The 25,005-nt window shown below is 35.5% G+C and overlaps 1 protein-coding gene across 3 annotated transcripts in view; it reads right to left on the bottom strand.

The window, feature by feature from the left end:
- Positions 1 to 25,005, bottom strand: part of LOC137393409 (serine-rich adhesin for platelets-like) — a 59,580-nt gene that overhangs the window by 26,216 nt on the left and 8,359 nt on the right. The window contains exons 3-7 of one of the 3 annotated variants that reach the window (XM_068079956.1): positions 16,774 to 16,932; positions 10,433 to 10,592; positions 5,082 to 5,267; positions 2,879 to 2,961; positions 389 to 492 (exon numbers count right to left, since the gene is read on the bottom strand). In XM_068079956.1, coding sequence (XP_067936057.1) covers positions 389 to 492; positions 2,879 to 2,961; positions 5,082 to 5,267; positions 10,433 to 10,592; positions 16,774 to 16,932 — 692 coding nt within the window. The remainder of the gene's footprint in view (positions 1 to 388; positions 493 to 2,878; positions 2,962 to 5,081; positions 5,268 to 10,432; positions 10,593 to 16,773; positions 16,933 to 25,005) is intronic. The other 2 variants (XM_068079957.1, XM_068079958.1) reach the window with 2 other exon arrangements.

The following is a 25,005-nucleotide window of genomic DNA, read 5'->3' as shown; positions in this document are numbered from 1 at the left end:
ACCTGTGAGCACACCTTTCAGCAACTTTGTAAACATTCCGGGTATGAATAAAATGTTGCTGGCTCTTCTCAGCCATATAGTTCAAGCCAGGATGTACAATCGCTAATGGACAACAGTTTTGCTAAGGCCCTTCGCCAGCTTTTGACTTACAACAATGACTGAAAACACAGGTTTACGACAATTGGAAAAACTTACGATTAGAGACATGCTGTTTAAATGTGAAAGAAAACAAGATAAAACCTACCAACCCATATTGTTCATGATGAAAATATTTCTGTCATTGCCTTGCGATTAGTGTGGTGTTGCGCCGGATAAGCTTTTCCCTTACTGGGGATAAGAGAAATACCCGCTAGCTAGTTCTGTGTAATATAGATAATTGCTGATATACCTTGTTTGTCTCTCTGGTTGTGTTCTCTCTCGCAACTCCACATTAGCTGAGAAATCATGCTCAGCATCCAGCTGGTCTGGCAAAGAGGTAAATGCATCCACAGGCTACAAAGGGAACCAATAGACGGTGATACCCAACACATGATGCATGGCAACACCGCAAACCTTTCTTTTAACTGACCTTCAAATTAATTAATAATTTCGACAATAAAAACTTTATAAATTACCAAAATAACTTTGAAAAAAATATGGTAGAAAATGAAGTAGCGCAGACTACGGATATGTTCATCAGTAATTCGCTTTTTCAAAGCAAAGAAACAGCTCAAGATGGACTTCTAAGAGACTCAATGGAAGCAGCTAAACGATTTTCGATACAGAAACTTAAAAAGAAGCTCTTTTAAATTTCTGCAAAGTGAATCATTTAATCGACCGTGTCAGCATATCCGTATCTAAAAAACTGTTTCTTAAAGATTTCAGGCATTGCAGAGTTCAACTCCAATATGTCTAGAAAACTACCTAATCAATCAATAGCTAACTTTCTTGTGAAAGGGAATACTTCATCAAATATTTTGTACTTATATCTGCCGAAATACTGCTCCTCTTCGAGAGCTTATTTCTCCTTAACAAGAATGAATGCGGAGTCATCAATCACACGATCTTCTCTAACCGTAACCAACATGTACAGAGAATATTTCAATACAAACTATTGTATGTAGCCTAACTAGGAGCCTTGAGTGGACATTAAGCTGCCAGATACAAGATAACCTGCGCAGTACCGACTAGTAACAGCACTATAATAGGAATAGTAACAGTACTCTAATAGGAATAATAATGGTAGTCTAATAGGAATAGTAATAAAAGTTACAAACATGAGTCCACCAAGTTTTACTGATTCATCAATCAAACAAACACACAATTAATCATCAGTCATGACACATTCAGATATTCTGAAGTAGGTCTATGTGGTAAAATCAGATTCCTGCATGACTCCATCATGCCATGTGTGAATCTGCTGGAGATGTCAACAACAACAAAGCTTATGATGCTATGGATGTGATGACATGTTTACAACTGCATGGATCTTTGCAATGAGCAAATCACAGAAATGATAAGATGTACTCCTCCATCTTCCCACACCCACAGGAATCTTATACACCACAACTAACCACTAGATATAACTGCTAGCCACCAAAGTGTTTACCAATATCAAAGGCAATTTTGCATTCTCTGCCATTTGTCTCATAATCGAATTAGTTATGTCCCATGTCCTGATCTGCGCCATTCATAGAAAGTAGATGGGCTGAATGGTATTACCAATACCCTAATCATGTAATTGATCACTCTATCGCAGTTGACTGATCAATCTCTTTCTATATAAGATAGGTTGTCTCCATGGAGTCAAAGTCATGCACAGAATGCTTCGACGAATTACTTTTACATAACTTTACCAGTGAGACTGGTTATCATCCAACTCTAAGAACAACTATTGGCTGTACACACTAGACACTAACAGTCGCAATATTTCTCATTGCTGACACTCCCAGCACAATTAGTGAACGCTCTCTAGCAGTTAGTAGAGGTGACTGCGGCTGTCTATGGTTGCGGCTTGATTGTGACATTTCTATTCAATCCATAAAGCTGCATGGAAATATGCTCAAGTGATTTCTGGTTTTTGCAAGACCTGATTCACTCTCTTGACAGGAAGGAAATGGTATCCAGCGGGAAAGAACAGGTGAAGATACGCTAGCATTTCCATCCTGTTTCAGTGGTTGGCTGATAGATGGGTTTGGTTATCCTCGCCCTCTAAATGCTGCCAAAGTGCATCAATGGTATAGTGCGGTGCTTTTACAGATGTTGGTTCTGCAAGGGTATCCAGTTCACCCTCCGAATTGTATAAAGGTTGAGGGTTTAGCCTCCATCGGCCCGACCCATGTACAGGTAGTTGGTAGTGGATTACATGTATTACCACGAACAAGTTCATATAGCTAGACCTAACTATGAGTCACACACAAGTTATCTAACGAAAATCTCTATAAAACATTGTTATATAGCCAATGTTAAGGTCAAGTTTTAACTTCAAATGACAAAAGGAGAGTCATTATCAAGCAAAAATGTGAGAGACTTAACTATCTTGTGGTGCATGACAAGCTTGTGTTGCAATAATTATCATTTGCCAGTCACTAAATGAGTTTCCTCGATTTTTTGGCACAAGTAAAATATGCGTGTCTAATCTAAGTAGTAGTTGTAGTTAAACCAATGCTTGTAGTCAGCGAGGGACTACTAACTGATGCATTACACAGACTGATAGATGATTAACAGAACAACTAAACTTTAAGCGCTAGAAGACAACTCTCTGACAAACACAAACTGCAGATATCTTACAGTCAGTGTGTTAAAAGATTGCACTGCGGACCAGGTGTTATAAAGCACTGGACTAAAACTCCTCAATTGGGAGGCGGAGTAATAAATAAGGCCTCCTGTAGACACTGACCTGTGGCGGAGAAGATGGATGAGGACAAAGGGAAATGCTTCGGTCTACCAAAATCTGAGAAGGAGTGCTTGTAGGAAGAGTTTCTGGCAACAAAAAACAAATTATAGATGATACAATACTTAGACACGCATCATAGCAATTCCCCTGACGTAACAAGAAAAGTACTTCAATAATCTGATATGCAATAATGAAGTCTTATGTAGGACATAATGAAGTGAACACAGACCAACAGTTGAAAAAGAGGGACGCTTCCCGATGATTTCTTCACAATGCGGTAAACAAAATTCTGGTTTTTCAACAGAGCCTGCGATGATTGTATCTTGGCCCATCATCTGTTTTCATTGTTTACAAGTTGTGAAAAAGAACCGTTGCAAATGCAGGCTTATTACTTGCTGTAATTTTCCAAAACAAAACATGCCCCAATTATTACGGTTACTATTATAATGTGACCCACACGGAGGTAGACCAGCTACAAGCAGACGTATCATGTTGTGAAGAGAACATTTCTAGAGCACTCCCAAAGTTAGTTACTGACTGACTCACACAACTAGTGAGAGAATACAATTGTCATTAATATGGCTCTTGTAAAGACAACCACACTTCATTTAATGTGTGATACCAACTAGAAGGCTACATTTTCAGTTGCCAAAATAAACAGCAACAACTGCTGATGCTAAGATATTATGACAACAAACAGCCAAGGCATCATCTAACATTTATAATAGAAATGGCTGTTTTTCACACAATTTGACTCACTTAAAATCCTATTCGTGGTTTGCTTCTTGTAAAATTTTTTAACCCAGTAACTCAGCCTCAGTACCCAGTAACTCAGCCAGGGTTCTACTAATTGGCGTACTCCCAACTGCATTATCACAACAATAAATGTTAACCAGGTTCTGAGAGAGTCAAGCGTATAAGTCCAGGTAGACATCCCTACTACAGGTAATGATAATATACCGTCTGGCCTAATTGTGGTTTATCAACAATTGATGTTCAAGGTCAAGGACAATGGTAACTTAAAGTTTTTATCTTTATAGAAAGTATTTTTTGACAGACCCTACTAATCGGTATAGCGGTTCCATATTTTTAGAGTTAAAATATCACTTTTCTAAGTAGCAGCATCAATATTCAAGAAACACTGCAACATACCGTCGTACTGCGCCGTACCGTCTGCTTTTCGTTAATTTCAATAAGTACCTAAACATGAAAACTACATTTAACAACAAGAATTTCTAAATGAAAATTTCTATTACATTATTGGGCCTTTCTCTGCTAGTTATACTCACAAAAAAGAAAGCCTTAGTTTTTTATGATGATTCCATCATAGAAAAAACCTTAGTTCTTACGACTCCATCAGAAAAAAATCATGATGGTGGCCGATTCATGACAAGCCCATCACAGTGCAACTTTATACAATGCACTAGACAATGCTTAGAATGCATTAATATTAAAAAAGGCCTCTCTTCTATTAAGTGTCCATACAGCAATAGCGTAGCGATACACCCTCACATGGCTCTGTAATACTCTCATTCTGTCGTGATTCAATGACGCTGTTTGAAAATAAAACAGTTGCTCGATACGCCATCTTTGCGCTATGGAAATGGCCTTGGCGACCCACAGCGTCGCATTTGTGCCCCCGCATAAGTCTTGCTTTTCTGTTGCCTCATTATTTTCATTATTATTGTTATATCATTTCATTCAGCAGTCCTTCAACCAAACATTAAAATTAACGCATACTCTCTGCTAGACGAAAGATTTGCGCCTTTTGTGCTGCGGTTCTGTTTCACGGAGCGAATACCTGAGCAACAATGTATTTTGTTGTATCATAGCTGGATGCAGAAGTAACAAAATCTGTTGATTAACTAGTGCCATGTGCATAACAAATAACACCATTAGTAAGTCTTTTTCTGATCATCGAGGGGTTTTTCTGTCATTGACCTCTTAAACACACGATCTTGACATAAAGCGTCGCACAACCATCGCGCTATATGGAAGCATAATCTGTCCGTTGGCACAGTGTCGCGCTTCGGCACTGAAGCACCTGGTGTCTCTACACTATCACTGTATGGAACCCTAGTACATATGCCACTATAAGAACATGCACACAGAACATAAACATCTGTAGCAGTGGTGGTTGATAAGTTCTCTCTCGAGGAGATGAGCAAGTCAGCGAATGCGGGCTTCGGAAGACAACAATCCTCACCATTAGGTTGATGAGACTTATCACCAGAAGTTCCAAGCCAGATGTCACCGAGGTCTGGTGGAGTGGGCGGAGTTTCTACATGTCTTTGGCCAAAGTGGGTGGGACTACTAACATGCGAGTTCCCAAGGTCGAAAGAGGTTTGAGCACTAGCAGGAAGGGAGGCAGGCAAGGTTCCTATAAACACATCTATTTCTAGACAGCTATGTACATGCAGACTTATACAAAAACCTGTCGTCTACCTCAAACATCTGTGGATTATTATTCTTAGTACATATTATTTATATTATATGTTAATTATATTATACAATACATATATTATGTTACATGTATTACATATTATTTATCGTCGTAGAGGTTTTCGAGACGGGTCTATAAGTATTGCTATCTTATTAAACAGCAATGTACTTCAGAAGTTTTATTCATGAAACCTGCTAATTATACCTTGACATAGCACCTGCTGCAACTTGCTGATCACACTTTGGCATAGCATCTGCTGCAACTTGCTTATGACACCTTGGCATAGCACCTGCTGCAACTTGCTTATGACACCTTGGCATAGCACCTGCTGCAACTTGCTTATGACACCTTGGCATAGCACCTGCTGCAACTTGCTTAGGACACCTTGGCATAGCATCTGCTGCCACTTGCTTATGACACCTTGGCATAGCACCTGCTGCAACTTGCTTATGACACCTTGGCATAGCACCTGCTGCAACTTGCTGGTTACAACTTGGCATAGTCTCAGCTGCAGCTTAAACTTAAGATCAGATGGCTATACACATTCTGTGCCAACCATCTAATTCCTAACTTAACCATCTATTTAGCTGTCCCAAAACAACTGAGACTGATGCTATTCTATTTCTTCAAGCCAAGTGACAGAAATCAGGATTTCATCCTCATTTTAGCTGTTTATATAGCTTCAATGCAGTGGTTTTTTTAAACAAGTTTTACTTTTTCAGCAGCAATTTTGCCAGACTGGTGCTTTCTTTGCAATACAAAGCTGAACGAACAATGTTTATTCATATGCATATTAGATTTACATAAATTTGACAGTTTGATTGTGTGCAGCACCACCTACTTTCTGTCAATCACTAGAGTCACAAACTATGGCTATTCCTACAGTCACAGAACTGTAAGAGCTTAACCAAAACTTGCCTCAGCCCGCTTAGATTATATCTTATATCGCATCTTTTAAGCAGATGAAAATACTTCTACCATTTGAGCTCTGCTGAGCCAACTACAATATTCAACTGCCAGTACTCATACAGTCACGGTAGTCAACTGCTTATAAAATACAGCTGAAAACTTGATGACTTCGCTGCTTACTGTACACTGCTGACTCTTAAAATGAATTGCCTGTAGTGGACATCAAACTATCATAAAAAATTACTAAGCCATCACAGTTACAAAAATTGTAGTCAAATTCACATTGATGTCTCTTATTGATATGAATTACAGAGATCTTTCATTTGTCATGGTTAATTGGGCCTTAGGCCAACTCCGAGAGAAACTCTGTAAAATAGCAACTAATTTTGCCTGCTATTACCTACCTTAATAATATTTAATAAATTCAAGTTTTTGCTAATTGGAACCACTTTCCTCGTTTTTTTAGATTCATTAAGTTATTTTGAGAGTCGAAGATACTTAAGAGCCATAATAAAGGTCACAAACGTTTGGCACTTTTGACACTGTAAATGTAACAGGAAAACAGCGAACAGTGACGGCTGCTATTACAATAATACTCTCAGAAAGATCTCACTGGGCTAGAGTATGAGAGAGATTTAAGTATTTTAGATATTTTTTATTTATTGTCTTTAATTTTCCACTTTTTAATGAATAATCTTTTACCCTGTAAAGTACAGAAGCAGCCAAAGCTGAAGTAGCAAGGGATTACTGTACTGCAGGGTTCAAAAGCAGCGAATAGAAGGGCCATGTAGTGATAGATTGTATGTCAATTTTAGCTAACCAAACGGTTGCATTATGCAGAATACAAACACATATGTTCTTCTTCCTTGTCACTTTTACACAACTGGTTGAATGTGAAATTTTGACCAACAGGCCTAGTTATTGACCCGATTGTGTGAGAATAGTGAAGCGCTTGCGCATGTTTTAAATCAGGGGATTATAAATACCAGAAATATTATGTTTCAGGTTCAGTAGGCAATAAATTTATAAATACCAGAAATACTAAGATGTTTACAAAATAGCTATCTGTATTTTCAGCAAAAAGTACGTAATCTCAAGCTTAACTACTGAAGCGAATCACAGAGCAACCTTTACTGTAGAGTTGGTAGCCAGTTCTTTAGCAGAGAGTTGGCGACCATTTCTTTAGTAGAGAGTTGGTAGCCATTTCTTTAGTAGAGAGTTGGTAGCCATTTCTTTGGAAGAGAGTTGGTGGCCATTTCTTTAGTAGAAAGAGTTGGTGACCATTTCTTTAGTACAGAGTTGGTGGCCATTTCTTTAGTACAGAGTTGGTGACCATTTTATTAGTACAGAGTTGGTGACCATTTTATTAGTAGAGTTGGTGGCCATTTCTTTAGTAGAGAGTTGGTAGCCATTTCCTTAGCAGAGAGTTGGCGACCATTTCTTTAGTAGAGAGTTGGTAGTCATTTTTTTAGTACAGAGTTGGTAGCCATTTCTTTAGTAGAGAGTTGGTAGTTATTTCTTTAGTAGAGAGTTGGCGACCATTTCTTTAGTAGAGAGTTGGTGGCCATTTCTTTAGTAGAGAGTTGGTAGCCATTTCCTTAGCAGAGAGTTGGCGACCATTTCTTTAGTAGAGAGTTGGTAGTCATTTTTTTAGTACAGAGTTGGTAGCCATTTCTTTAGTAGAGAGTTGGTAGTTATTTCTTTAGTAGAGAGTTGGCGACCATTTCTTTGGTAGAGAGTTGGTAGCCATTTCTTTGGAAGAGAGTTGGTGGCCATTTCTTTAGTAGAAAGAGTTGGTGACCATTTCTTTAGTACAGAGTTGGTGGCCATTTCTTTAGTACAGAGTTGGTGACCATTTTATTAGTACAGAGTTGGTGACCATTTTATTAGTAGAGTTGGTGGCCATTTCTTTAGTACAGAGTTGGTGACCATTTCTTTAGTAGAGAGTTGGTAGCCATTTCCTTAGCAGAGAGTTGGCGACCATTTCTTTAGTAGAGAGTTGGTAGTCATTTTTTTAGTACAGAGTTGGTAGCCATTTCTTTAGTAGAGAGTTGGTAGTTATTTCTTTAGTAGAGAGTTGGCGACCATTTCTTTAGTAGAGAGTTGGTGGCCATTTCTTTAGTAGAGAGTTGGTAGCCATTTCCTTAGCAGAGAGTTGGCGACCATTTCTTTAGTAGAGAGTTGGTAGTCATTTTTTTAGTACAGAGTTAGTAGCCATTTCTTTAGTAGAGAGTTGGTAGTTATTTCTTTAGTAGAGAGTTGGCGACCATTTCTTTAGTAGAGAGTTGGTAGCCATTTCTTTGGAAGAGAGTTGGTGGCCATTTCTTTAGTAGAAAGAGTTGGTGACCATTTCTTTAGTACAGAGTTGGTGGCCATTTCTTTAGTACAGAGTTGGTGACCATTTTATTAGTACAGAGTTGGTGACCATTTTATTAGTAGAGTTGGTGGCCATTTCTTTAGTACAGAGTTGGTGACCATTTCTTTAGTAGAGAGTTGGTAGCCATTTCCTTAGCAGAGAGTTGGCGACCATTTCTTTAGTAGAGAGTTGGTAGTCATTTTTTTAGTACAGAGTTGGTAGCCATTTCTTTAGTAGAGAGTTGGTAGTTATTTCTTTAGTAGAGAGTTGGCGACCATTTCTTTAGTAGAGAGTTGGTGGCCATTTCTTTAGTAGAGAGTTGGTAGCCATTTCCTTAGCAGAGAGTTGGCGACCATTTCTTTAGTAGAGAGTTGGTAGCCATTTCTTTAGTAGAGAGTTGGTAGTTATTTCTTTAGTAGAGAGTTGGCGACCATTTCTTTAGTAGAGAGTTGGTGGCCATTACTTTAGTAGAGAGTTGGTAGCCATTTCTTTAGTAAAGAGTTGGCGACCATTTCTTTAGTAGAAAGTTGGCGACCAATATTTTTAGTAGAGAGTTGGTAGCCATTTCTTTAGTACAGAGTTGGTGACCATTTCTTTAGTAGAGAGTTGGTAGCCATTTCTTTAGTAGAGAGTTGGTGACCATTTATTATAAATAATATAAATTAAATTATAATTATATTATAAATTAAATTATAATACAGGTGTATATTACAGTTCTTATAATGAATATTATGCTTAATGTTTCAAGTTCAGGGAGTTTTTGTAAGAGTTTAAGTAGCATTAAAAGCTTATCTACTTTAACAACCATATTGTCACTTATTGGTGACAATTTTAATATAAAATAAATTTAACGTGGTTATAATAAAAGTGCTCTTAGCACAGCCACAAAACTACATTCAACAATAAAAAATAATCTATAAATTTATGATCTGGAGATCAACTAAAGAATATTTTATCTGGATCAGCTATTTGTCCAACACACACACAGTCCAAGCATGTGGTACAGAAGGACTGTCAATCCTTGCATTTTATTGGCTCGCTCACAATTGCGATTGATTTGATTGGCTTGCTCACAATTGCGATTGATTTGATTGGCTCACTCACTATTGCGATTGATTTGATTGACTCGCTCACTATTGTGATTGATTTGATTGACTCGCTCACTATTGCGATTGATTTGATTGGCTCACTCACTATTGCGATTGATTTGATTGGCTCGCTCACAATTGCGATTGATTTGATTGGCTTGCTCACAATTGCGATTGATTTGATTGGCTCACTCACTATTGCGATTGATTTGATTGGCTCATTCACTATTGTGATTGAAAGAACCTATAATAGTGATTTGCTTATCAGGCTGATAGTGAAACTTTCTGTTTTAAATATAACAGATACCTCGTTTGTATAAAGAGCCAATCAAATAATTATTTATTACTGAGATTCTAATGTCAGAACTTAGTTTACACTAAAGTATCTGTTTAAGAGAACAGTAGCCTTTACATGACAGGAATTCTCCTGCTGTAAGCGATCGTGACGTAACTTCAATGGGTCAGTTTATAAATGTTGATAAGTAGATAGTTGAGCAAATACAGAATCCTAAATACTTATTTCTAAGTGCAAACATAAAAACTAAAATGCTTCTACTGAAGGCCACTCTAGTGGTTTGTGTTAAGCTTTGATTTAATCGTATGTAAATGCATCACATTTTTATTCAGAGGAATCACAACTCCTAAGGATTACTTGACGTTACAGCGAGAATTTCATAGTTGGAAGGATAAGCAGCTGGAAGGACATGCACCTTGGGTGATGAAAAAAACAGGTAATATCACACTCTTTAGAGTATACCCACCATGAGCCTTAGCAAGCTTGCGCTGAGCAAATCCAGAACTGGCTGTACTCGGAGGAATTGGGGTTGGTAAGATAGATTCCCTGTTGACGTGACCAGTTTTCAGGAGTTTGCTCATCTTACCTAGTGTGCCAGTTAGCATATTGCTTCCAGACTTGTGTGTCTATAGAAAAACAAACTTATGTATGAATGGCTCTTTTGAAGGCATATCAAGGCTCATTATATCGAGCTAGTAATGGAGATGCAGTATTTAGTAAAACAATAAGTCAGATTAGACACTGCATTTTTTTGCTAAAGACAGCAGATCCTAATGCTATACACCTGGCCTCATTCCAGGTCTCCAATGTATCAATTCCAGCAACATAATATCCCTTGTTTTACAAAGAGTGACCTTGACCTGACTGTACTTGTAAAAGCAAACTTAGCGAGCTAGCTCTACAAATCCTCTGTCATTCTACCGTAATGAAATTGAAGTCTATCAAAGTAAAAGTAGCTCATGTTCGCAAGAAACTTAGAACACAAAATACGCAGCACGCATTCACACCATATATAAAGTGAAGGAGATTTTTAACCACCCTTCTATCTACTACATATGAGCAGATAACTCCTGTTGATGACCTGGTTATCGCGTTGTTTCCAAGAGTAAATCTTACTTGAACATTGTTATTATGAACAGATGTTGCTTTAATTCAATCTTCGAAATTGGCTAGCCAATTTTAGGAGGATTATATTATAAGAACAACCTCTAATAGAATTGCATGCATTAGCAGAGTGTAGTTATTAATAGCACTGGCAGCAGGTGTTGCCAGGTTAATGCATGTAGTTACAATCATATATTACTATATATCTATCAATACATCTATCTACAAATATAAAAAACAAAGTTAGTTTTTCTGTCTGTTTGCTCATGAAAATGAAACTATAGCTATTTAGGTAAAAGCAAACATATGAATCTTTTGTAACTTTTTTTTTGGGGGACACTAATTACACTATTTTGATCAGGGTCCTCCTTGGGGGTCTACCGGCATCTTTTTGGACCCTTATATACTGCAGTCTATAAATAAAGCTATAAAAAAACTGGGAGTTAGCTCTACTTCTCCAGTAAATAGATACGAAAATTTTATTCTCAAATTCTTTTTACTTACTTTCGGCAAGTAAATAGATTTTGGCATATAGGAAACAGATATATATACAGTGAAACACGGATTACTCAAACTTCAAGGGACCGAGCAGAAGTGTTCGAGTTATTAGAGCGTTCAAGTTATCAGGACAGTCATAAGTGCACGTATTTATCAGTAGATACATGTACATATACAAACTATATATCAATCAAAAGCCTAGATTGCTTGTTGCAAGTTAAAGGGTCTCTCGTGTGAAGTTTTAAATATTTTCAATCAGAAAGTATACATATTTTTTTATCACTTGAGATTTGTTTGTTGCTTTAGGTGATGTGACTGCCAGGACGTTCTCAGATTAAAATTGGCAAAACTTGATCGCGGTTAAAACGCTCAAAAAAAATACATACGTATTTTTCTACCGAGCGTTTTAACCAAGATCAATTTTGCAGTAAGTCAGTTATTACAAAACTGCTTTACTATTAAAAACCCATTATCAATTTTGCCGATATTACTTTAAAGTTATCCAAATTTTACCTCGCTTTTCTTGCGTTCGGAGGGCTTATCACTAAGCGGATGTTTAGTAAAATTTGATTTTTGCAAACCTTTAGAAAAGTCGTTAATGAAAATATTTGCCAATGTTGGTAATAACGAGGCCTAAGAACTACTAAAAGTTGATGTTTATCTCTATGGCTCGGAATAAAGTGATATTCTAAAGCGATAGTAACAATCGTCTCGATAGCCGTTTGGCAAAAAACTGTTCGAGTTAACAGAGTTTCGGTCGAGTTATCTAAAGCCATTTATCATGGCGTGGTAACGGACCAAGCAAATCCATTCGAGTTAACCATGTGTTCAATATATCCGAGGGAGATTTATCCGAGTTTCACAGTATATATTAACGTAGCCTACATCATTTTCTTCTCTTTCTGTTTATAAACGACCTCCTACACACACACACACGCACACGCGCACACACACCACTCGTTCACTTTGCACAGTAGCATCTATAAAATGCACACAGCAATAGATTTTGAAACCTCCAAATAGGGGGGGGGTCTTCCATTCTACCGTCCATGACCTAGCCACCTGCTCTACAACACTCACTGCAAAGAAAAGCTTAGTCGAATAACTCCCAGTTTTCTTATATTTTTACCTAAATATCTGCATTTCAATTTTATAAGTGAGCAGACAAACAGACAGAATGACTAACATTGTGTTTTAGAAACATACATTTATTCGCATGATCTGGGAGCATCGATATCTTACTATACAATATAGTGGTGCTTAACAAAAATCATATTTAATGAGATTACAAAGCCTCACTCCTAGCAACTAATGTTGTATAGAGCCAAATATTTGGATATCCAACTTACTTGTATTAAGCTACTAACATAGGCTAAGTACTCCGTAGTAAAAATGTTTACCACACAGTTATTATTTGAATGAAACCGGACATTTGCAAGATATTTATTTGCATACAACAAAGCTCTAATACCAAGATTAACCCTACTCATGGAAATGCAGGGTATATAAAAATGTCCCCAATCATGACATGACAGGTCAGGCATGTGCTGTTTCTGACATCAATAGTCTCTACAAAGCATACCCACAGATACATGATTCACTGCATTGTATCCCATTTTCACACACTGTTTCCATTGTGTAAACGAGGCAGATTTGGAATTGTGTGCAGGTTGTGTTACTGCACGATAAGTGTTTCAACGAACGTTCGCGTGTTGCGGATTAACTCGGGCACTTTATTAAAAAAATTTACGAGTAACAAAGCTAGCTTGACTTGACCGTTTTTCCTGTTTCCATCCTGCGGATAATGCAGACCTTTGGATTAACCGCATCATGGAGCAAGAGTGATAGACAAGTATTGCCGAGCACTCTCCTATTTGCACTCTCCTACCAAAGGTCTTCTAGCATGTGTGAGACTCACTCTACCAAATACTGATTAGACAAGCTAACAGCAGCTGGCTCAGTCTTAAGAGGTCACTGGAATCTTTACTATTGATGGACTCTGGTATCTACATATACATGTATATACACGTACTCCACATTTATGTATATATAAATGTGGAGTACATTTTTTGAATTTTGTTATTGCGTATATTGTTATTACCTAGCAATGAAAAATCTGCATAGCACTGGTCCAGATCATGGGACTTCCTGATCTAGAGGCGCCAAACTTAACCATTAAGCTATCTATGATCATTTGCCCAATCCATCTATCATTGGGCAAATAATCATTAAATTGGTTAAGAAACTCGCGGTTTAAATGCTTGCTTAGGGTTAATAACTAACACTGTTGACCGTTACGGCAACAATTGTTAAACTGGTCCATAACGCGGGTTTTGTTTTAATAAAGATTTTAGTAAAGATCTAGCTTTCCAGATAAGCTGCTCAAATTTATTAGGTAATTATTGTATTGCCTGAGCAACGCTGGGCATTTGTTTAGCAACGTGCTCGCCAACTGGCCAAATGGAAAACAATACATGAGCTGTTAAGGATGAGCAGGTTAGTTGAAGAACAAGCAAGTTAAAAATGCAAGGAAAGTTTTGATGACATCTAGTCAACAGCCTGTACATATGGAGTAATGTTGTACTGATACAAATTGCTATGCTTTGTAAAGTAGCTTTGTTTGCTGGCTTCTACAAGTCTTGCTTGCAGTACTGCTGTTGCGTGGAGTACTTCTATTACTGATGTTATGTAGAGTACTTCTATTACTGCTGTTATGTGGAGTACTTCTATTACTGCTGTTATGTGGAGTACTTCTATTACTGATGTTATGTGGAGTACTTCTATTACTGATGTTATGTGGAGTACTTCTATTACTGATGTTATGTGGAGTACTTCTATTATTGCTGTTATGTGGAGTAATTCTGTTACTGATGTTATGTAGAGTACTTCTATTACTGCTGTTATGTGGAGTACTTCTATTACTGCTGCTATGTGGAGTACTTCTATTACTGATGTTATGTGGAGTACTTCTATTATTGCTGTTATGTGGAGTAATTCTATTACTGTTGTTATGTAGAGTACTTCTTTTACTGCTGTTATGTTGAGTACTTCTATTACTGCTGTTAGGTGGAGTAATACTATTACTGATGTTATGCGTAGTATTTCTATTACTGATGTTATGCAGAGTACTTCTATTACTGATGTTATGTGGAGTACTTCTATTACTGCTGTTATGTGGAGTAATTCTATTACTGTTGTTATGTAGAGTACTTCTTTTACTGCTGTTAGGTGGAGTAATACTATTACTGATGTTATGCGTAGTATTTCTATTACTGATGTTATGCAGAGTACTTCTATTACTGATGTTATGTAGAGTACTTCTATTATTGCTGTTATGTGGAGTAATTCTATTACTGTTGTTATGTAGAGTACTTCTTTTACTGCTGTTATGTTGAGTACTTCTATTACTGCTGTTAGGTGGAGTAATACTATTACTGATGTTATGCGTAGTATTTCTATTACTGATGTTATGCAGAGTACTTCTATTACTGATGTTATGTGGAGTACTTCTATTATTGCTGTTATGTGGAGTAATTCTATTACTGTTGTTATGTAGAGTACTTCTTTTACTGCTGTTATGTTGAGTACTTCTATTACTGCTGTTATGTGGAGTAATTCTATTACTGCTGTTATGTTGAGTACTTCTATTACTGCTGTTACGTGGAGTAATTCTGTTACTGCTTACGACTCTTTGAGCAACAAATGCTGGTAAAAAACCCAAGGAGTTCCCCAACAAAAGTTTAGGTCGACAAACAATTAGTAAAAGCGACAATGGTACTTGATTGCACTAAAAAAGCTCTCAAATTCGTATTGAATAACTATGTCCCGCATTTGAGAATAATTCTATAAATAAATCTACATCATTAAAAACGTTTGCTTTGCCTACAATTTACAAGCAGCTTGTTTGTAATTATGTTAAGTATGTTACAAGTTTAGTATTTACAAAAAATTTTATTGTAACGAAAACGATAATAACGATTCAGAAGTAGAATAGGCCATTTCGCCATCATTCAACAATACATAAGGAAGTGTAACACCGTACACTACCGTATATGTTACATTTATTTAACATATACAACATTTATTATTATAACTCTTAAACTTCATATCAAGAAAAAGTGTTTTGTGCGGGTCAAATAAATTAAGAAAGAAAATAAAATGACTATAAAAGTGTTTAAATGTAAATGTGAAATAATTAGCAAGTAATAACTAAATTAGGTCTGTTTTGCAGTGATAACAATAAAAGATGGTTTGTCAATGATACAATTAATACGAACTGAGAAAACAAAATAAAAATCCTGAATATGTTGAATTAATAACAATTTGTAAATATAAGTGTGTGTGTATAAAAAAGGTTACGGTTCCACCAGCAGCTATCCATCAAAACTATGAATGTGACAATACTGGTACCTCTCGATACTGGTACGAACGTATAGCAGTGAGGCGCACGGGAATACTTGTCTTTTCACTTTGTAGATTTAGCTATTGCCCTTAGGAGAAACCGGAAATAGGAGTGTAACGGCACATTTGAAATTGAAATGGCACATTTGAAAATTACAAATGTACTTTGAAATGGCTTTCACAAAACATTTCAAAAGAAAAACATGTATGTAAAAGGTATTATTCATTAAGAATAAAATGTACATATTTAGTTTGTAACCTGCGAGAATAAGGATTGATAAAGAGTTGAAAACGACTAGAATGCCTCAGCCTAGTGGTTACGCGCGCTTGTTTGTAGTCTCACGATCTGAATGTTGCGAGTTCAAATCCAGTACAAATGTGATTTTTTGCTGCTAAAGCTTTATCGCTATAACTGGACAGACGAACGACAGACAGACAAACATTTATATATCTATATATAGATTATAGATCTTTGAAAAATAGTACTGTTTCTCTTTTCTGACATTTTGAGGGGATATAAGAGTGGTGGAATTGAGAACGAATCCTAGAAAGCATATGACTAACTTGAAAGATACTAAGCGAGAGATGGGGAGACTGCGTTAACCTTGGCCAATATATCGTATGCAGTTACCTTCACAACTGCACTGCCACTGCACCCTCATAATTACAAGGATATGCGTTGAAGGAATATCAGAGCAGAATAAGTTGCTCAGAGTTGTTGTTAACTGAATACCTTCCTAAACAAGGGTTACTAGTATCTGAGAAGCCCAAATTCTCACCAGTTCAATATATATAAGTACATACCTTAAGCTTAGGAGGTTCAGGAAAAGCCTCTGAATAGTGTTCGACAGCAGCCGCTGCTCGTGCTGTCTCCTCTAAGTACCTGTGTTCCCCTGACAGCGAGAGATTATCACCATGCTGTTTCTCACTGGCATTTGGAGGAGCTTTATGCTCGCCATGGCCCTATAGGAAATAGGATACAGAGAGGTGAGAGTAAAACAACAATAGTGATGCTGAAGAAAAATAATAACAGTAATATTGCCTCTGTGGTCATCGGAGTTAGTTATTGGGATGACCTTGAGTGAGCTTCTAGTTCCAGCAGCTCTGGTTCTGGTAATTAATTGGTAGTGGTTTCAAACAAACGTGGTAATAAGGTACCTTGGTGAAGTCTAGTATAAAATTATGAATACAATTTTGATGAAAATTAGGCTTAACCCTTTCGTGGATGGATTTGTAGGGTGCCATGTGTGAAGTATTTTGCTAAAAAATGCGAAATTTTACTATACATGCAATATGCTGTATAATAAGTAAATACAAGCATATTATTACATTCTTTTACATTCTATTTGTAATATATGTATACAGCTTACAGATAAGAGCTAACAAGAAAATTTGAGTGGCATAGTTCACAGAATTTACTTGTGGTAGGCTTTGAAACAAGCGCCTCTGCATAAACCGACACCAGTCTTTGCACCACGTTCTGATGCCTGTTCCTTTGAAGACTTGGTCACGGCTTTGCGCACAGACTTGGCACTTTTTACGTTTATTGTCAGGTATTTGCTCTATAAAATGTTTTTCAGTTTGTCTAGCTTCAACAGGACAGAGGCTCAGACGACCAACCTTCTTTCTCAACAAAATCTCATTCACCCTCTGAATCATCCAACAATGAACCTACAACATCTTCAGTGCGTCTTACACTTATTGTTCTACGTTTTCGTGTAGTAACATTGGATGTGGTTTCATTACTTTCATTTCTACTGGAGGTCACCATATGCATATAAATCTGAAAAAATTCTCTCAAAACGTACGTGGGCTGCGATCATGATTTTCGACTTTGTTAGTAATATAACAGAATGAAACTAGGCTATAAACAAGCGCTGATATGTTGCAAATAGGAATTGGGAAATTATTATTTTTTACAAACACTTGGTGTGACAGAAGTTGCGATTTAAAAAGACGCTACCGAAACCGACACTTTGGTCGTTTCCCCTTGCGAAAAACATGATCGCCGGCGACATTAATGTCGCTCCACTTGTAAAGGGGTTAAACTGTACAAATTATCATCGCATTTTTACATTCCACAGCATTCTAGTTTTTCAAGACTCTACATTCAATAGTATGATTGTAGCAGACAATCCTAAAACAAGTAGAGAATTGATAATTATCCCCAAACATATCAGAAACTTGCAATAAAACATAGACAAGGCTCAACAAGGCCGATGAAATGCCTATCATATCTAGGTTTCACCAAATTTCTTTTATGGCATTTAATATAAAACTAGATGAATTCCCGGTGTTGCACAAGTAATAAAAAAGGTTTTGCATAGACAATTTACTTTTAATCAACATATACAACTACTATTCTTAACTTTTAAATGAAAGTGTTAGTTTTTTTCTGTGAAAGTTCACTGTTTATTTCTGTGTACTGTATTTATATCTGTGTAATTCATACAGTACCAGCTGCATTGCCTATACAGATCTATACTGATTGCAATATTCTTGTTGGCCATGTGAGTTTAAGCATTTTTTCATGTATGAGCACAGATACTTTTCTTCTGGTTTGGCTTTACGCATAATACTAGCTGAAGTGTTAAGCGTGAAGAAGCCGTGAAATATTGTTAGGTGTAGTAAGTATGTGCACAATTTAATCCATAATATAGCCAGGTGGACGTATATCCATTATAGTGTATTGGAGAAATGCCTGTCTGCACAACCAGATGTTCTGGGTTAAATCCAGTGCAAAGTAAAGTTTTCATTCCTAAACCTTTATTGCTGTAACTGGACATGCCAACAGATATAATACAGTTGACACAGATTAATTTATGGAGATTGTGTTTTTTTTAACAATTCCTGCACGACTAATAAAAGTACAAGGTCAAGTTTGGCTTCAGCCTTAGTTTTCATTGTCACTTAAGGTCAAAATATGCATCGAATTACTCTCGGATCCATTTTTTGCAACTTTAAAAACACAAAATGTATACCTAAATGTCAACATAACCTTTGAATGACATGCAAACAAAGCGCAAATGTTGGAAAAACCAATTTGTGATTTGCCTCCCTTGATCTGTCCTTAACGTGATAGTAGGTTGAAATAACCTACTAGTCATAATACGCCGACTAGTTATAGTAGACCGAGTATACTGATGTACTGCTGCTAGCAGGATACTGTATATATATATATATATATATATATATATATATATATATATATATATATATATATATATATATATATATATATATATAACTATATTTCCCAACTAGGAGGCTTCTATCAATATATAATCCATGTTAGGAGGCTCTGAAAAATTAGGAGGCGTCCAGGGAGCCTCCTAATTCTAGCAGTGTTTATAGTGCTTAACAACCCTATAGAAGTATTTTAAACATGATTCCCATAATTGCCTTATATATCTATATTCATATATATATGGAAAAGAGGAGACAACTCCAACAAAAATGTGTAATTTTCTATCAATAAATTACAAAATCTAGGAGGCTCTTATATATGGAACTAGGAGGCATATATCAATTTTAAAATATTCTTACTTTTAAGTGTTTTGGTATCGTTTCAGTTAATAGCACAATCTATTTAAAAACATATTGCAATAAGCTTATGACTAATCATCAGCCAATACAAGGAATTAGCAGTTATGTCGGATACAGTCAGTTTTGCTAATATTCATGATAGCTTTATTAGATTTGGGAAATAAAGTTGTATATTAACAAACTACAATACATTACAATTTATTTGCTGACCCTCTTTATGGCTTTCAAGACTGCCATTTAAGCACTCCCTTTTTTTGCACGGTTTCTCATTGATCTGCTCTTTTTTGTGAAAATTCACAATAATTGCACATTATGGTTTCCACTGATGTTTAAGCATGGCTGTAGTAAAAGTTTAAATAAGTGTATAATCAGTACAATTCATATTTTTGCTGCCGTTGCATCCAGCCACAAAATAAATCTTTTTTGAAACTTTTCATCCGAATGCAATACCTAAGAGAAGGTTTTTTAGTCGAAGAATTGATTTTTTAAATTTATTGAAATAAAGTGGCAAAAGTATAACCACAGTATATAACAGCTAGCGAGATGTGGCTGTTATAATGTTGCTGTGGCTGTTAGGACTATTAGTTCTTCACCCATGTAGTCTACTAGAGCTTGGTAGCAGCGGAATAACTACATGTAAGGGAGCACGTCACATTTGGTAAGTTGTTCATGTTATTTTAGTCAATTTACAGTTTATTTACTTGAAACATACAGTTGTAGAAAAGCAGTATAAATTTTATTTAATAAAGAAATAGGACTAGCGTGAAAAAAGTATGTTTCAATTATTATAATTTTTAAGGAATGTAGCATAGAACATGTTTGATATATATTTTTTTACACCTGTTTATGTCATCCAACTGCTGATATTGTTCTGCATAGAAAAGTCAAGAAAGTTCAGCATTATAATACCATAAAGGAGAATATCAAAACTTTTTGTAAAATCCTAATTTTGGACTTTATTATTGTTACACGAATGTTCGGTTTTGTAACATCAACACAGACACGCCAGCTGACAATTAATAGTTATTTTAGTGAATCAGTTAATTCTCTAACATTAATCTATTTTCAGTTATTAATATAATAATTTTTGATGTTTTTTTATAATGATAAGTAAAGTTATTAATGTGGTTCTACCAACAGTCAAAACTGTTGTTAGAATATCATGATCATTATGTAATTGTATTATTGTTATCATGAATAGTGAGAGTTTGCGTATTTCAGTTATGATTTTGTAAGTAATAGTAGTACATGCATAGGCATAAGCAAGTAAGTGGTGTATATGCGGCCTTTGAATTTTAAAACTTTTAATATTTAGTTTGAATCTTGTGTAGTAATTGTGTAATAATTAAGAGCTTAGCTGTTTTATAGAGCTTCAGTAGTAGGAGGCAGACATTCAAGTTTGCCAAAAAATCTAACCAGTGAACTAAAATGTGTATTTTGCATTCATTTTGGTTTGTATATCTGTTTATGCTATTTGAATTATCTATTCATTTTTTTAGAAACTTGGTAAGCATTAATGCCAGTATATTCATCAGATGGCAGAGAGTATTAGACAAAGTTGGATGCTCTTTTCTAGAAAAGGTATGTTGCTAATTACACGTTGGTTTGCATAAAAAATATGTCAAAATAATCAAGGTTTCATCTACCGAATTTTATAATATTTTTTAACATGTACATAAGTATAGATTACAAACTATAAAACATTATATCAGTAAGGTTGTATTTTGAAATGTAGTAATGTTTGACGTTTTGGCAAAGTTACTATGATAAGCAAAACTTTAAATTCACCAACACAAAATATACTGTACAAAGTTTTACTGTAACTAGCAAATGTATACCTGACGTAAGAATGTAACAGCATGCCCAAAATTAGTTTTTCTTTGTATAGTTGCAAATAATCAATAATCAATGACGCTTCATAATCAAATTAATCAATTAGTTATAGATAACTGCTGGATGAGAAGCATTGATGGCCCACACCAAAGACTGATTTGCAGACATAAAATTAAAGGTATGCGATATTGCAATAAGTTGCTGTCAACTAGCACATTATACATGCGAGCCAAAAATTAGTGTGATAATTTGATATAGCCATAGCTTCAGTAAGAAAAGTTGTCAATTTTTACAGGCATTGTATTATTTCAAACGCTTACATAAACCATTATGCCACTTTTGTGTTCTATTCATCTATTATTGGCAGATTACATAATATAAATAGCGCAAACCAATCAAAGGAATGTAGCATAGCAAAGAGATTTAGTATTGCTCTTCTTAGTCTTTATGAGTCATGGTTGCAATTGCTGAGCAATTGCATAATTATATAAAATGAATAGTTTTCCATGGTTACTCATTACCACTTTTAGTTACTCAGTCAACACTGAGAGTAATTATCAGTTTTGAGATATCATGTTTAGAGGCAGGAGTTGACAAATATTTTGTTGGTTTTTACTCTTACCCTACAGTATGCGAATTTATGCTAAATCTGTCAGCAACTGCCGTATGCACATTTTTGCGAATTTTCCAACAATTGCGTGGTCACCTAATTTTATTATCCGTTAAAAACATAACGGATGATTTTAAAACTTTGATGGTATTGTCAGTGTGGTTCGAATATTTCTCTAATAGATTAGTCTAAGATAACCAAGCAGTTTCAAATTTTTTATTGAGAATTTCCAAAATAAAAATGGACATTTTTGTGTAAGTTTTGTTAAGTATCGCGCAAGTCAGAAAACATATAATTACTTACATGTATGTTGATGACACTATAGCCAATTCAAATTCAGATTTTTGTGATTACACAGATAATTAAAGTAGCAGCAGTGACTCTGATGATAGTGAAAATAATAGTTTTTTAAGTGTAAGGGACATTGTAGAGCATCGTTTTAGCTTCGTAGCGATTGTAGCTTCACATAGCTTTAGCAATGCACAAAGTGAAGGTACATTGATTTTTGCATAGCACTATATGTTAACATTTTAGCAAAATAAAATATATTACAAAAAGTTTCTAGATAAACTTTGAAGTTGAAACAAAATTGTATACATGCTTCATGTACATATCATGAAGCTAAATTGGCAATTTTCGGTGAAATGGCTGGCGGTAGGCCGGTAGCTTAATTTGTACATGGGTGGCAGTAAAAGGGTAAAGCTATAACAGAATTAGAGATACAAGTGTATGTATTTCCTTTTGAATGATTTAGTGAACTTGGATGATTCAAGACAATGAGTTTGGCGAATGATATATATGTATAAGATGCTGCTGAAGTTGCGCAATTCAACTCATGGCTTTTAATTATTACCTCAAAATGTTGAAAACACGCGATAGGAAGGGCCAGAACACTACTAAAACTCATAGTTACTCAAACCTGAAATACAGTAGGTTTTATACAAATTGCTATACAATAACAAAACTGCAAAACTATTGGTTAAAATATAAATAGCAATATATATTATTATTTTTGGCCTTCGATATCGGGCAGCGTGTATGCAGTTTGTTTGCTGATGTTAACAAAAGTTTTACTAATAAGCTACATAATTTGCTCAATTATTTGTGTCAACTTTAAAATTTAAAACAAATGTAGTGTTAGCACTTTTAGAATATACTACAAACAACGCAGAGGAACTTTTTGTGGCATCTGACTTGAATTTAAAAGTTCTCTGAAAATGCAACTTGTATTTGCCCATTTTAATACTTTAAAATGTCATAGGGAGCTCATAATGAAAGCAACTTTAATATAATTTCAAGATGCTCAAAGCGGTACGGATGTTATGTTGACAAACATTAAACGGTCACTCTGTACTATGGCTAATAAGTATTTACATGTATTTAGATTTTGCATTGATGCTTTCAATTAGGTAGTGTAGAAAATCTATTTACATTAGCTAAATTACCAGCATGTGCAATACTCAGCTTTGTTTCCTATCCATCCCAAACATTTTGCCAATGCTTATAATAATTCATTGCTCTTTTCAAATCTGATTTCTGAACCAAAGGTAGTTTTAGCAGTATAAGAACATATACTTCTCTTCCTATGGGTCTACTCACTTTTCTGTAGCAGCAAAGGCCATTGTTTTTAGAAGGTCTGTAAGAATTTTATTACTTATTTTGACTTCCATTGGTGCTCGCAGCAATTATAATTTCAGTACAATTTGCATCAATAAAGTTATTATTACTTGTTTGTAAAGTATTTGGAGCAAAACAATATTTTATGTGCACAGCAAACATTTTTGCTGCAAGCTTACCAAAACAAAATAAAACGTTTATTTTTATGTTACATTTTAATTAAACATCATGTTCTATTCAGTTATTGCTGTCAGTACTATGCAGTTATTGCTGTCAATGTTCTTTGTGCATTCTTAGCACACTTTTATGTTAAACTTCCAATGCATTAAACACTTTAGAAATAAAGTGTCCAAACAAGGATGCATAACATGAGATTTGTCACTGGCCTGTTTTGACCTATATCTAGCACTCTTTAGCCAAAGGTGTCTAGCTTTACTAAAAAATTTGGTAGTGAAATTGTACATAAATTCATTGCCTGCATACACGTCAATCATGATGCCTATGCTCTTATTATGTGTGTTCTACTATTGCCTTCTTAGCTAATTCACTTTCTACTTCTCAATAGCCTCAGCCTCCGAATGAAAGCTATTGTTGTTATTCCTATTCTTTGTAACTTTATAATGAAGGAGGTTGTGGTTGGGCAGCTCATTTGCTTTTCACTGTTTTAGAAATATTGCAGCACAAGTATAACTGCAGTAATAAAATCTTCACAGAATTGCATAATGTGGTCTTATTCTCCAAGGTCTTCTCACTAGCAGAAATGACCTATGTACTTATGCAATTGTGGTTTGTGCTTAAAGTGACTCATTCTCCTAATGTGGCATGGCTTGCTATCTTCTTGCATGCTAGTCAATTGATTAAATAGATTGTAAGAAACAAGCCAACCTCTCACTCCTACACAACCTAAAGACTTATCACATAAGTTCAACCTTCTAGCGAGATTGTAGCCGCTAAACATTTTGCTTTTTTCACGCGTCTAGCCATTTAGGGTTTTGCAGCAGCAGAAGAACAGACTAATCATGTCACAATTGGTATATTTGTTTGTCACATTTGTTTGATATTACTTTTGCCAATTTTGTCATTGAATTAATTGTACCATATTATGGTGAAAAGGCATCATGAAAAAGTATTTTACTTCGCCTCAATACCAATGCAAAAGGTTAGACCGGTAGTGGCCATTTTTTTACCTGTAGGGCGAGCCACTTTAAATACTATATCAAAGCAACTTACTGATGTCATCAAATTGTGACGGCAAACAACAATGCATAGGTTTTCGCAGCTAAGTTGGATTTGGATTTTACTGCCTTAATTGCAAGATCGTAATATTGTCAAGTTAAAAAGGTCAAGAAACCCCAACTTTATAATGCTAAAAGAATGAAATTATTACTAATTTTCATAAAATGATAACTTTGTAATTATACACGAGGGTA

Source organism: Watersipora subatra, chromosome 4 (assembly GCF_963576615.1).
Source record: "Watersipora subatra chromosome 4, tzWatSuba1.1, whole genome shotgun sequence".
NCBI classification, from domain to species: domain Eukaryota; kingdom Metazoa; phylum Bryozoa; class Gymnolaemata; order Cheilostomatida; family Watersiporidae; genus Watersipora; species Watersipora subatra.
The sequence above is the reverse complement of the archived record's forward strand: the minus strand, read 5'-3'. Positions and strand labels throughout refer to the sequence as shown.